Source organism: Stegodyphus dumicola, chromosome 8 (assembly GCF_044657685.1).
Source record: "Stegodyphus dumicola isolate Sdum_Otavi_A_Nest chromosome 8, ASM4465768v1".
Classification (NCBI taxonomy): domain Eukaryota; kingdom Metazoa; phylum Arthropoda; class Arachnida; order Araneae; family Eresidae; genus Stegodyphus; species Stegodyphus dumicola.
Window position 1 is genome coordinate 79,282,916 of NC_140775.1, and position 15,959 is coordinate 79,298,874.

General features: G+C 33.3%; 1 protein-coding gene across 6 annotated transcripts in view; it reads right to left on the minus strand.

Moving 5' to 3' along the window:
* The window catches only part of LOC118196229 (band 7 protein AGAP004871-like), a 164,991-nt gene that overhangs the window by 49,383 nt on the left and 99,649 nt on the right, over positions 1 to 15,959 (minus strand). For all 6 annotated transcript variants that reach the window (XM_035367658.2, XM_035367657.2, XM_085822026.1 and 3 more), the window contains one exon: positions 9,252 to 9,355. In XM_035367658.2, coding sequence (XP_035223549.1) covers positions 9,252 to 9,355 — 104 coding nt within the window. The remainder of the gene's footprint in view (positions 1 to 9,251; positions 9,356 to 15,959) is intronic.

Sequence of the window (15,959 nt, forward strand, 5' to 3'; positions counted from 1 at the left end):
CAGTGACGGCAACACATTTACCACAAATTGGTTTCTGGCATCCCTCACAGCTGACAACAGTGTTGTTTTCTCCCTTGCAACTTTGAAATGCACATTTCTTTCGTTTAAGTGTCTGCATTTGAGCAATTGGAGGGCATCGTAGTGCACCAACTCGTAATTCTTCCACGAGTGCAAGAATAAATTCTCGACGGGAAATAGAGGTGCCCAAGGATTCTTTGAATAAAATCCAAGCACTGAGTGCAGCAATGTCAAGGACGTTGTAAAAAACATGTACAGGCCATCTGCGACTTCCACTACTTGTACTATATTTCCTCAGCATCTGATCTGCGACATCAACGCCACATTTTGTACTGTTTTAGTAAGTGACAGTGTTCGGTTTTTTCTTTATGCTGTCGTCAACAAACACATTACTGTGCATCGTGCTCAGAATCACGACATTCCTTTTGCTCTTGCACCTATATATTGTGAGTGTTTTGTCTCAATTTTTCAGTGCAAAACATGAATATCGTGCCGAAGAAGTGTCACGAGCAATAGTGGGTAATTCTCGCTTATTCAGACGCATCGTCCCGACAATTGTGGTTTTTTTCGCAGAAAGTTCATCTGCAAGTTTCACAGAAGTAAAAAAATTGTCAGTTGTGACATTGAGTCCGGAGTTTAGATGTGGTTGCAGTAATTTGAGAACTACACTTTCCCCAAGTTGTAAATTAGTTGGTCGTTCTTCATCCTTGCCCAGATAAGGATAACCATTCAAAACATATTTGGATTTTACACCAGTTGCTAGCCAGAATTTAATGCCAAACTTGTCCGGTTTATTCGCCATGTACTGGATAAATCTACATCTTGATTTACAAGGCAACAATTGTTCATCAACGGTTATTTCTGGTCCAGGATTATAGCATAAATAACAGTTTACCATTAGCTTGTGCCAGGTTTCAGAAGTCACTCTTGTGTACTCAATCCTCTTCCTCTCGGCATTGCAAATGGAGAGAGAATATGCTCCGTTCTGGATTTTATTTTTCTCCCCTGAGTCATCGCGATATGAGCTGCGTGTTTCCCAATGCGCAGAAAACGAAAACGTGGCATTGGGAATTCGAAAACGGACATTCGCTTAAAAATATGTCGTTTTTCTTACGAGGGTCAAAATGACCCCAGTTGGCTGTTTTAGGTATATCTGCAATTATTTATTTAAATAATTAACGTAGAAATATGAAAAATTGGCATAGTATACTTGGAAACATTTTAAAAAAAGTAAAAAAATATCAGCTTCGAAGCTCAGCTGTATGTTAAAAAAAAAACGCGGAAAATTGGAAAAAAAGGTCAAAATGACCCCAACGGCGCTTCTAGTGATATACTAATAATAATCAAAGAAATTAATTTTTATTTCTTGGACACAAAATGCATAGTTAATTTCTATTCGACTAAAATATCGGACACATTTTTTTAAAACTATGTAAAATAAAAATATTTTTGGCAGAGTAAACGAAGAATAATAGCCCATATCTCTATGTAATTGCTTTATCATTAAAGTTTCATAGGCTGCTTAAAGTGCGTGCACGTTTAACGTGTATACTAACACGAGCCTTGAAAATTATGAACAAAGCTGCATTTTATTTTTATATTATTTAAATGGTTCGGTTTATAAGATTACGGCAAAGCACTCGAGGGCTATCTGCCTTAAAGGAAAGATGCCTTCGTGGATGACTTTTTAAGGAAACTGGCTCGTATACACGTTACACATGGGGAAAACCACGAAAACACCCATGCAGCCAGCCCATTCCCGGGATTCGAACTTCGGACCGAACTACCAGCGTTCAGCGACCTTACCGCTCGGCCGCTGCTGGGCCTATTATTTAAATGAAAATCAAAATCAAAATCATGTAAATAAATTTAATTAATTTTGTCCTATAAGAGAAAGCAATCTGGATAGGTGAACTTCTGAATGTATAGAGCGCGAATAAAACAATTTAGTCTATTTTATTAAGATAAAGAAGTTTTTTTTTTTTTTTTTTTTTTTTTTTTTCTAGTGGCACGGAATTACATAGAATAAGAAACCCATATATGCTGAGAGGAAAATATATATAAAAAAATTTTAATATGCTGTTTTATATTTTATTTTATTCTTCATTAAGCAGCTTTTCTTCGAAAATAGTAATATGAGTATAAAGATTCAAATTTTTAAACATTTGCAAATCTTAAATAGCATTCTAATTGCCAAAGGAAAGATAAACTAGTTCTTTGTTTAATCAGCAGTAAAAGTCGTCTTTTATTTGACATTAAATATTACTCAGTAAGTTTTGAAAGGTAAATGAGAATGAACTTTCTTTTCTCAGGGGAACTCAGAAACTTAAATTTTACAATTTATTAAAATACATTCTAGCTTTTAGCTCGAATATTAAATATTAGATTCAGGATTTGGTTAATAAATTTGAAGTACTGTTATGAAATATTAAAAGCTATGATATTACAGTTTAATTCTCATGAAAAATTAAAATCTAAGATACTACAATTTACCGAAAATTTATAAGAATATTCAAAACAGAAAAAGTATATTTTAATTAATTCGTTAATTAGTATCCATTTAAAGGAATCTATTCTGATGTAATAATTTTTTGTTAATTATTAATTAAAAACAATTCATTACTACATTTTTAAAGTGAGGTTTGCTTTTTCATTTCAGTTTCGAACTTTTATATACTTGGCATTATATATACGCAAAGTAAATATTATGTAAAATATGCTTTTAACTTTAATTTTGCAATAGTACCTTAAGTTTTCTTTTCAGTTTGGTTATTTACTCTTTCTATTCTAAGAATAGTAACATGCTAATAATAAATTTTTCCCTAGTGCGTGATTTCAAAGTTAATCTCTGTCATATGTCTTCCAGATAACGCTCAGGACATAAATATTTAGATAATGCACGTCTTTGAGCTAACAGTAATATTAAAATTTGCATAGCAAAGCCTCAATTAACAAATAAAAATAAAACAGAAATACTTCAGTATTTCTAATTTACACTCGCGTACAAAATCAATAGAATTTGCAAATTATGTCCACTTTTATGAAGTGTATTGTGTGTATATATATATGTTTCTTGCGAATCTTGGGCAAATTTGTAAGGTATCAGGTAAAATGAGTAGCCACGAACATATGAATAACAAAATGAGATGGAGAATTGTTGGCACACTGGACGCAGGCCAATCACAAGCGCTGGAAGCTACAAAGCTCAATGCAACGACCTGTCTCGTCTGCAGTTTGTGGAAGCAGTTTCAGAAGACTGAATCCATATTGAGAAGACTTGGACAAATTCGATCATGATCCACAACGACGAATGAGGATTGTTATTTGGCACTTTCAGTATGGCGACACAGCTTTCCCGTGAGCTGTATGCTGCCACTGAAACCAGAGTTTCACGGCCCATAGTTGTTCGAAGGCTTCATGAGACAAGGGATTATTCCAGAAGACCTGCTGTTTATTCCCTGCTCACTGCAGTACACAAGAAAGCGTATTTGGCATGATGCAGACAACATGCGCCTTAAACCAGACTTCAGTGAAGCATTGTGCTTTTTACAGATTAGTCGAGATTCAGCATGGTCACTAATTCTCCTCGTACCTGTACCTGGAGTGAGTCTGGAACATGATACCATTCCCCATTATTATGGAAAATAATTATTACGGTGGTGGAGGTGTAATGGTTTGAGCAGGCATTATGTTGGACGGCGGCATACCCCTTCATGGGTTTGAGAAAGGCTTCCTGACTGCACTGAAGTACGGTCAGTGCAGCCCTATGTTCGGCTTTTCAGGGGCTCAGTTGGTTCTTGTCAATTGACGGTTACCTGGAAAGTGAGGATAGTCACCACATGAGTTGATCAGCCAGATTTTCTGACTCTATAAAAAGCATGTCGGGAACGTTCTTTTGAGGTTAATTGCATCTCGCTATCCCCCATCCGAGAACCATCCTAGAGTATAACGTTGCATTGTTGCAGGAGTAAGATCGGCTGTCACAGGGACTCCTGAACTGCCTCCTTCCACTATGCCGTGATGCTGCGCAATCTGTCTGGCTGTGAAAGGAGCCCATACCCCATATTAGACTCATTTTCAGGTCGATATCAAACTGAAAATCCCTGCACTATGAACTTTACTGATAATCATGCGTGAGTAACATGACTTTTGAATGGTGCATCTCATTTTCTGTTATAAATGTATTTAGTACCACATCCCATAAAAGTATGCCCATTATTTTTTCAGAAATTCGACATAATGTGCAAATTTTCTTAATTTTGTGCCTGAGCGTAGTATCATATCGTATAATCTACGCACACTCTTCTCACGCTTGCCTTACCTTCATGAACATTGTATCTGTAGGTTCTCTTTTGCGCTAATAGTTGAATATTTTAAATTGAAATAATGTGAAACATTAGCTTCAAATTATTTAAAGTGAATGTACTCAGTGTGACTTTTATTGGATGGTTATAACTAAATTGACAATACTATGTACAACCCGATCTGGTTGGCTTATTTCATTGAACCATGGTAATAGAAAATAATATTTCAAATTTGGATCTTAGATGACGCTTTCATGATCTTTAAAATGCAATAATAAACGCCATAATGTCATTCTTCACCAAGCCTTTAGTGAATAAAGATTAAGCTTTACTGGTCAAATTGTTTTATCAGAACTGCGATAGTAGTTTCATTGCATTAAGAGGATATCGACTTTCAAAAGGTGTATGGCTGAAAATGAAAAAGGATAATTCCTAAATTAAGGATATTCGGTTGTTGTGCGTGCTACCAGGAAGAGGCGAAAACAAATTTCAAATGAAACTGTGGAAGAAGTCGCTGTTGTTGTGGTTGACGGATTACCATGTTCCCAACATTCTTCGGCAAATGTATGAGCAGTGTTACGTGATTTATCTATTTCTTGGTCTAGTTTTAGGTCTCGCTGCCACTGCGAATCAGGTAGACGCACAACCAGGCTTAAACCCCAACACTACTCTCAAGGGCCAGAAATCGCCATGTGGGCACGGTTCTTATGAGCCAGAAGACAACACTCGTCTTCCAAATGCTCTCACCAGTACTACGCATGCTACCCTGCACTGGGGATTTATGCTGAGTGACTACCGTGGGCCAATCCGTGTACTGAACTTCAGGTATATGAACTTCCATCAACGAAACTCCTTTACGCTACTACTATAATAAGCTTTGAACATGTGATTGACGTAAAGGGTATTATATTAATATTGAATAAATCTTGTAATTAAATGAAATTTTATGTTTCAGTTTTCGTTTCTATATGGTCTGAATGGTAATTTTAATTATAACCACTTTGCACTTCAATAAAGAGGATCGTTTGCAAGTCCTCGGTTGCGTATTTATTGGAAGGAAGAAACCAATAAGTATTGAGTTTCGTCTTCTATTAGAGTTTCCTTCTATTACAGTGGTTTTTGCCTCATGCGCACCCTTTCACCAATACTAGAAGATAATTCCTCCCCTCCTTTCCAAACTCGAAAAATGCATACATACATTTATTCAGATTTAGATTATTCTTAATGTGTTTTATAAATTAAACAACAAAAAGTATAAAAAATACAGATAAAAACCAAAATAAAAAAAAAGTACTTTTTAAATTCATAAACTAAAAATTAAATACTTAGCAACTACGCAAAAGGCTGACCCTTGATACTGTAAAATCCACCCCCTAGAGGGGAATTCACCCCTGGTTAAGAACCTTTCTTCCATTATAACGTTATTCAGCATCACTCCGAAGTCATCATCAACATTTTTATGATATACTATATAATTTTAAATTTGCTTAGAAAGTTTAATGAAGGAAAATTCTATCAAATTTTAAGAATTACCGTTAAAATTGGACTCTTATTTACATAAAATAAACTTTAAAAACCTATCACAAAACAGGACTTGCCTGCTCATATCCTCAGCTGTTTAATTGAAACAGGGCATTATAAAATATAAAAAATTACAAATTAACATTAATTAGTAATCTTTTAATAATAAATGTTATAATATTTGAAAAATGATATTCGGAATATCAACCAGTATGTAATCCATAGTTAAAATATATTTTCCTGATCCATAGTTAATATTTTTCCGCAGAGTGCTTTTAAAATGCAAGTTGGAATTCGATATCGATTTATGAAACGAAAATAACATGTAAAATGAGGAAGATGTGTATTTAGTATTTTAAATGAAGACTATAGCGAGTCCTACGTTTGACAGATTGAAAGAAATGATGCACGAAACGTGAAAATTGGGGTCACTGCGATGGCAGACGGAAGTTTTCATTTGGTCGAAAATAGATAGTTAGGTGGGAATCAAAGAAGTTAAATCAATAGCTATCCAGTTGGCTTAGTCCAGAATACAAGAAAGGCTGAAACAAGGAGTTAAATGTCTGCAAAATTTGACATAAAAATCTTTTAAAAACAAACTCCACCCAAGTACGTATGTAATGTATGACGTAAGGAACATCCCTTATAAATTACATTTATCCTGCAGGTGTTCATATTAATCGAAGTTAGTTACAAATTGAATATATTTTACGTTATAGTAATTAAATGTATAAATATAAAAATGAAATTTAAAAAAATCTGAAAGGTTTCAGATCAATTCGCTGAGATTGCAGTCTACCAGTCTGCTATTGCACTCAGTTCTGCTAACCACCTTTTTTTTTTTGGCCTATTTTTAGCTTTATTATTAAGAACCGTTTTCTTCGCACTCACGCCACATGCAATTCAACAACAAAATCACAAAAGTTTTAAAAGCTGCATATGTGTAGAATTCCTAAAGCAGTCTTAAGTGTTGGCATATATTTTTCTACTTTAAGTTTTTTTTTTTTTTTTTTTTTTTTTTTCCAAATTTATCATATCAACGTCCAGGTTTCTTAGTAAGACGGTTGATAAAAAAATTTTTTTGTCTATTTTATTAACTTTTTATGTGTTAACTTTATTTATCAAATATCACGTTTTTTACACTTACGCCATATAAAATTCCATTCAGCAGCAAAATTACTAAATAATTAAAAACAACATATCTTTAGAATTTCTATAGATAGGCTTGCGTGCTGGTAATATTTTATTCCGTACAGTGTCGCCACTGCTCGCTTTCAGATCGTTAAGATTGTTAATCAAAAATTCATTAAAGTCTTACAAAATACGAAATAAATAATAAAAAAAATTTTAACGTCATTTTATGAAAATATTGAGTATTTTTAATTAGATAAATCGTGAATTAAATGTATTTTTATTAGAATAGAATAGAAACACGCCAATGTGACAATCAAAATCGCAATAACAACGTATTTACGTACTCGTATTTAACGTACATATATTAAAACACTCAATCGATTTCGATTGAAGTTAAAGGTCGCTCCTCATCATGAGAACGAAATTACTATGAAGGGGAAGAAAGAAGAAAAATGAAGCATCGGCAAAGGAGTCTCGGAAACACGTGGTCGTAACCGGATTTTGAATCAAAGTTACACTCGCCGCCTACTTTTACTGAGCCAGGCTATCTAATCAAACATATAACACATAGATACAACGCAAAAAATCAGTGAAGTCAAAAAATAGGGAGCGAGGGGCAACTGCACCTTCACGCACCAAGTCTGAACCTCGAATAAATCGATTCAGTTTGAAAGATATTTTACCGATTGGCAACAGACTCGAAACAAAAGTGAAAAGATGCCTTTTTAGTGATTCGACGCAAAACCCCATTTCAAGATGAATAGTCCCTTTTGGGCTAATGGAAATTTAAATTGGAATGTACTCATTAATTAAAAATGTGTTTTTTAAATTTATTAGCAAAATACTTAATTACTAGAGAACTTATAATTTTCCGACTGGCAATATTTTGAGCAATAACTATATGCATAGCCAAGTAGATGAATATATCTTATCCTTCCAGCAGTAGCAACAAATCTTCATGCAGTTAAATCGACTATTGAATAACTAATGTAAGGAAAGTAATGATACAAAATTTTAATATCATTCTATTAAAGATATTTATAATTTCAAAAGCAACTTGAGCTTGTGATTACTAGAATGAAAATGACACATCGTACCAATGCGTATAGCAACCAATGCGTAGATACAATAATCATCTTTAAGACTTATCTAGATACTAGAAAATCAGATAAAAATACAAGTTAAATAAAGCTCAAATTGCGCTCACACAACAGCTTAAACACTTTCTAGGTGGGATCTATCAATCCCGCTAATTTTCTGAATAAACAGCGGTCCTTTGAAAACTTCCTTAAGTCTATTAGGCGGGGGGGGGAATCTTTGAGCACTCCAGAAAATAACCTAAAAGCTACCGTAAAAAGAATACAAAATAAAAAATAAATAAATAAATAAATAAAAAAAACACACACACACAAATAAAAAAATAACCCCCCCCACACACAAAAAAAAAAAAAAAAAAAAAAAACCATGAAATAGAGTGGCGTACGATAAAAACTGAAAGATTTGACAAATAGATGCCTTGCATAAACTAAAAATATTGTATGCAGTGGAGTTTCAGTTAACCAAAATTAGAAAGATCGTAAGTAACATAGGAAAACTGAGACACAGTTGATGGAGTTGATGGCTAAGTTGACGGCGAGTAGTTTAGTATAAGGAATAGAAACGTGGTAGGATACAGTGGAAGAAGACCATTAACATTTTTGTTACGTGAATCTTTCAAAATGTAAGCCGCTAATAATATTAATGATATACTTTCTATGTGTTTATGGTTGAAGATTTAAAAAAAGGGCAGACTGCTTAATTGTTTAGCCTCACTTATTTTTCTATCATACAGTTCTTTGGAAGTTCTTTCTGTCATACAGTGCATCAAAGCATTTCAGCAGACGTTGAAGCTACAATTATCTTTGAAAAAACCTTTAGGTTAAGGAAAACAAGCATTAATACAATCTTATTTCATTAATGGCTAATTTCATGTTTTACTTTGGCGTGTTTCTCTTCATTATTATAAATATTTCTTGAAACAGAAGTGGGGTAATGAGATCTTTAGTAAAGTTGGAGTATACATGTACCCTTAATAATAAATTAATGAATGGGTAAAAAGTAACTGTTTGATTTTGTACTCTAGAATGTTTCAAACATAAACATTAAATTATTGAACAAGTTAAAGAAAGGAAAAAGAAATGTAATTAGCTGTATGAAAAAATATTTGTTTCCATAACATGAAACATAAGCTATGAAATATAGAACGACGATCAGAGGCATAAAAAAGCATTTTACCTTTACGCAGAATAGAAGAGAAACGGGAAATGTGATGATGATGATGAGGTAGGAGAAACAAGTCAGAAGTAAAGCACAAAGACCAGGTCCTTCGTTTGAGTTCGCTGCAATAAAAGTAGAGAACAATTAAATAAATTAGACGATAGCCATTGCTTACATAACAGAAGTTTCTTTAATATAAATTTAATAGTTTGTTAGATCAAGATTATATTTTAAAACGTCTTCCATTACATGAGATTATATAAGGAGGTAATCTTTCAATAGTTCAGTCTTGTAATTAAGTACTAAAATTCTTTAATGTTTAGTGAATTTGACATGCGAATAACTTGCGAAGCATAACGAATATATACGGTTTGAAGAGAAAATAAATACTTTAAATTTGAAGAGAAAATAACATACTTTTATTTGACATAAGCTATTTTTAATTGATTGCTCTATGAACAAAATTTCGCAAATGAAGGCTTTTAAATTATAACGGTTTATTTGGGTAAGTGCTCAGTATGAAATATGAATTTATGAAAGTAAACGTGAACAAATATACTTAAATCTTTAATGAAGCGAACTTTAAAGCCAAAGAGTGAGAGTTTTTTTATAACCATTTTCCCGTAAATTCGATTTCAGTACATATTCGAAACTCCTCCTTCAGTCCATTTCATTTACAACTACTGCTATTCAACCTCATTCTATTACTTCATAGTCCAAGTACATTCCATCATTTCGATATATGTTTTCATGTCGTGTACATTTAAAGACATGTTTGGGGTTATTTTAGTACACTCATAAATTATAATTATTTTACTAGACTTTCGGGAGTGTTTCCTAGAATACATATAATTTCTTCAGCCTTGCGGTAGTGTACAAGAGAGTTTTCCTCAGAAAATTCTCAAGGAAGGCATTTCTACCTTTAGGCAGATAACGCTCTTCTGTTTTGCCATAATCAAATAAAAGCCTGCATCCATATAAAAGCGGCTTTGCCACTTTTATATGAATAAAGTTGTACCTTTATATGAATGAAGTGCCACTTTATATGGGCTTTCCCCCTTTTATAAGAATAATTCAAGAAATGCGGCTTTGGTACATTCTTTGTTCAGACTTTTTTACGCAAAAAACACATAGCATCAACAAAATTTCTATAATAATCCATGACATGTAACTACTATACTGCTAAAAATCATTAATGTATACGGTCAAATTTTTTTGCAGCCTCTAATCATGTTTATTATTGGTACTACAAATAATTCTCAAGCCCCCATGGCTCGACACTGCTTAGATGCAGTTTGTTGCGAATAGCCGAAACTATCTTTAAGTCATCTCATCACGGAGTAACATTGCCTACGGGGCATCACCAGAGATTATTGCGATATTACACCAGGGAAAAAGGGAAAAGAACACATGCTTGCAGTCAAGCCTTACACGGAAGACAACCTACACCTTTTATCAAAAACCATTAATGGCACTGGAATGATACACGTATGACGAAAACTGCCGGCGTAAAACATGCTAAATAAAGAGTATTATAAAAACCAGTGACAACATTGAAAGGAGGTTCACTGACTCACTTTGCATAATTCACAACGACAGGCAGTAGAATAACCAATTACATAACATCATGTGCAAAGTACTGCTTTAAGCAGAATAGGAAGACTGTTCCTTCAGTCAGCTGTTCGAATATGCTAACAAAATGACACTTACAGGGAAACTAGATAAACTGATAAAGCTGTTTTATGTGAACAGGGAAAATGTTGCCGAAGCAGTGCAAGTTTATCGGTGAAATCATAAGTCGAGGCCAGTGTTCCTCAAAAATTGTACGTGATTTGGTACGTGATTTTTGTTTCTGTAATTCTGTTTATATAAAAATTATTAAAATTTTTTATGTAACAGAATAGTTTTACGTTATTTTATTTTGCGCATAAAATATTATAATTTACTTTATTTTATAGTAGTATAATTACTTTCTTAGTTTGGTAAGTGTTACGACACAAAAAGTGTATTTTAGACGAAAGTGAAAAATGCATTTTTACGATTAACATAGTGGCATTCCTGCCCACATAAATCAAAACGGCCATCTGGGTTGCCTCATTCAAAAATCCTTTTTACAAAACTTCAGATTCGCCCGTAATTTTTCATGCTTCGTTGTTTGGCTTAGTATCTTCATTTTTTTGCATTTATCTAATCACAATAATAAAGATTTCGGCAAGCTCAAAATTGTAGCTCACAATGTGCAAATCTGCTAGGATCTTTTATTAGAAAAAAAAAAAACATTTTAATACATTATAGAAAAAATATAAAATGTTATAAACTAAGATAAAACTTAAGTCGTTATATTTCTTCTACTGAGCAAATGTACATAGCAATTACAATGTTTACATGAAATATTAAGAATTTCATATAGCTTATGTTACATTATATGAATAATTCTAGGCTAGGCGACGTATATAATTGTAATTTCTGAGGATAATTACATAAATATTTAAGCTTCCTGCATTCATATAAAAAGTTAATCAGGTTTTAAGTAAAACTGGACAACTGATAGTGGTACTTTGCTTCAAACAAATAACAGTTTTGAATGGACAACAGGAAGAGGTACTTTACCGAGGCCCATAAACCGTTTTCAAATAACATATTGTTGCATTCAAATCAATATAATATATTGTTGCATTCATAAGCCGTAACACACATTGTTTCAACTAAACGAGTATTGGTTACTGATACTTAAATATCGTGGAAATATACGTAAAATTAAAAATGAATTTAGATTTGTTCACAGAAAAAAAAATTAAATTATGGTATTAGTTTCAAAGTATTTATTTTAAATATATTATAAACACTTAAATTTCTAAACCAGTTAAAATACATGTTATTTTAAATAATTTAAATTACATATTGTTACGAAATGTACAGGCGCCGTGAGATAGCTTTCCCGCAAAGCAGGTTTAGGGTTGCTTTAAAATAGCAAAAGAAGGCACGGTTGCATATTTGGCTAGAAATCGCCCATTTGGCGACAAAATTGGCGATATACCATGGACGGATTGAGAACCTTCTGGAAAGAATTCTTACCGGCTTAGCCCAGAATGTTCTCGAACTATATAAACCCTACTGGTCCGCAGTCAGAGTGTGCCTTGTTGAGAGGGCGAGTCAGTGTGTGCCTCGTCTAGCGAGCTGATAGGTAGTCATTGAGCGAGTGTCTCGAAGTCTAGCGCGGAGTTGGTCGTCGAGTGCATCGAGACAGCCTTTTAGTGTATCGCGAATTAGTGCATCGTCAAGTTTTGTCTTATAGACTGTGCTGAGTCGAGAGCTATACTCTTGTGTATCGTCGAGTGCATCGCGAGTTGTAGCGTGGAGAGTCTCGAAAGTACATGGAGTTCCGAGAACGACCAAGCAGAGTCGGAAGCTGTACTCTGATGCTTTGCAGTGAAGCTGTCTCCACCGTGATAGCCTGACAGTGTCAAGGCTGCGCCGTTGATTGTTCCAGCGAGTTTATAGTAGATCTTCAACAACTGTAAACATGTGTTTTCTAGCTGTCCTGATAATACCGGTAAATAAAGTGTGTTTCGATACTTCATCAAGTGCCGCCGTTATTCCCTCCAAATCTTCGAACCCCGTACGAACGTGAAGGAAGAAAATAACGTAACAATATTATTCAACTGCCCAATCAAACAAAATTTTAATAAAAGGTAAAGGGACAAACATTTGATTATATTCGTATAAATTTAAAAAAAAGGGTTTTTACATATGGCCAATTATATCCAATAAAATATAATCCAACATTTTGTATTATAGACCTTTCGATTTATTGAAACAAAAAATCATATTTTATTTATGAATGATCAGCTGGACATGATACTTTATTTAAAGCTTTTACTTAAAACACGGAATATGTAAATGACACTATAATTACCATAAATAAATAAATAAGTAAATAATCTGAAAGATTTCAGATTTTAACTGTCTCGAAAACGGGTTCGTTAAGGTTTTTACGCTCTGGCTGGGCTCACAGTATATCAATTTGCTATCGCAGTCACACTTGCTACCCAGTTTTTCTCTTTAGTCATATTAGCTTTATTATTAAAGCATCGTTTTCTTCGCACTTCCGCCACATGCAGTTCAAAAAAAAAAAAAAAAAAATTAAAGCTGCATAGTAGCATATGTTTAGAAGTTCCAATGCAGTGTTAAGTGTCGGCATACATTTTTCTATTTTTTTCAGTCTTTTCTCAATTCATCATATCAACATTCAATTTTCTTAGTAAGATGAGTAACAAAAAATATTTTTATCTTTTTATTATTTAGTTGTTAAATATGTCGTTATTCGTATTTTTGCTACATAAAATACACTTCAATAACAAAATCACAAAATATCTAGCACTTTTTTTTACTAGCAATCTTACTTTTAAGCAAGAAGAAAGGAGATGAGGACTTTGGCGAACGCCGTTTCCTCCAGTCCATGAGGACACACAAAATATTAAAAAACAGCAAGTTCTTAAAATCCCGATAGATTGTTAGAGTTGCCATATGTATATTTACGTTTCCTATATTATTTCTTGAAAAAGCAGCCGCTCACGCGGCGGCGGCATAAATAGTTATCATAAAAAATATATAGTGATTTTAATGAGTCTAGCTAGCGTAATTCATAAAATATTGAAATTTGCTCATGACTTTAATTCATCTGTATTTAAATCAATCACATTAAAAAGTAGAAAAAATATTCTAATGAACTGTGTTTCTTGCTTTTAAATCGTTTAATTTAATACTCAGTAATCTTCTAGTCTAGATTAAAACTGAAAGTATTTGAGGCTTTACTAGATGGCAATTCGCTGGCGCCTAGACGCTAAAAATATTTTATTTGCGCCCACGGCAACACATTTCTTTCATAGATGATTAAATTGAAAGATAAATATCTTACATTTTTCCGAATGACGACGGTCTTGCGCACCGGACATAAAAATGTTTTGTTTCAAACAGTGTTGCCACTGCTCGCTATCAAATTTTTGAGTTCGTTAATCAAAAATTCATTAAACTTTTACAAAATATGAAATAATTGATAAAACAAATTCAAAATTCGAGCCTCGGAGAACTATGTTGTTTAAAATTTCACAATGCGTTCGTTTTTTCACAATGCGAGGAAGATACATACATGCATGCAGATTCTTCATTATTTCTTTCAAAATAATACAGGGCGATAATATTTGGTGACAAGAATTTGAAAAGTTACATAGTGAACCAACGCAAAATCTCATTTTGAGACTAATAGGCGCATTGGGCTACAAAAACAAAGAAAGAAATGCAGAGAACAGAATGCTTTTTAGTAAACTATAAGATATCACTAAACACTGGTGCAGTCTCTGGAAAATTTAAATCTTTTGAAATGCAGTACAATCCTTCTCGGAATATACCAGTTTAATATCAATGTAATTATCAGATTAACTATGAATAATAAAATATTTCTACGTGAGAAAAGCTAAATATTTGAGAATAATAATTGACAGTAAATTTTCCTTCAAGTGACACACTGATCAAAATCATTATGAGGATAGATGCAATTTGCATGAATATTTCCTCCATTTTGAACAGAACATCGTAATTAATGATTTAATTGAAACGGAAGCTTTATTTAACTACGATAAGACATATAATGATTAACATAATTCCAACTAGACCGACAACTGCGTCGCCCTAAAAGACAGTGGTTCAAGATACCATATTCCCGGGAAAATCAAGAATGCTCCGTGATTTCTAGGAAATTCCCAGATCCATTGATTTAAAAGTGAATTCTATCCATGATTGTACTCTAACTACATCGCATAACGTTTTATGACGTATAAATAGTTTTAGCTATGAAGAGCTGAATAAACTTTCAAACTATCACCTTACTATGGACCAAAAATTCAAACATCCTTGCATACTTTTTCACAGTCAAATTGGTAGCAATAAACAATTCTAGCTTCAATATTACATTAAATCATCACTTCAAAATTTTCAAAGACTTTGAATATTTAATTTCCTGCTTTAGTCAAAGAGATCTTTACCAATTACTATAATTTGGAGTATCAAACAAAATACATCAGAAATGCTTGCAACTGTTAACCCACAGATGGCAACACCACATACAAGAAAATCAATATTTAACAACTAAATTAGCTCGAACTTCGGACTGATCTCGCCCTGCTACAGGGCATTGCAGATAACTTATAAATCGTATAATTGCGACTCGGCTGTTATTTCAAAAATTAAATTTTAATGTAAGCCACTTTTGCTAGGGCCTTTTGGTATAAATAAAACTACTTAATTTGATACTTGTCTTATCTATGATATATATAGAACGGGTGTTTGTGAAGAAATTAACTGTTGGAGTATAGAATACCTCAACCATTTGCAAACCCGTTTAAAATGGAATTAACAGAAATCCAGTCTCAGAGTATGGCGATTATTTTTTCCGAAGAATAAAAGCAAGACTCCAATGAAGCGGATACCAGCTCACTCTGAGGAGATCTTTCTTGATTCGGATGAACTAGTACGAGTCCTCAGAACATCAGATGGAATCTTTCGTTGAGTCGTAGCGTCTTAAAATCTAGTAAGAAAATTCAATTCCCTTAAAAAATTAGCGTTTCTCCATCAGCCTTAATTATAATTGTTTAATTCAAAAACGATATATCCTGCTAAAAATTATAAAATAGAGCTTCTTAAATTTCTTGACGAATCCACCTGAGAACA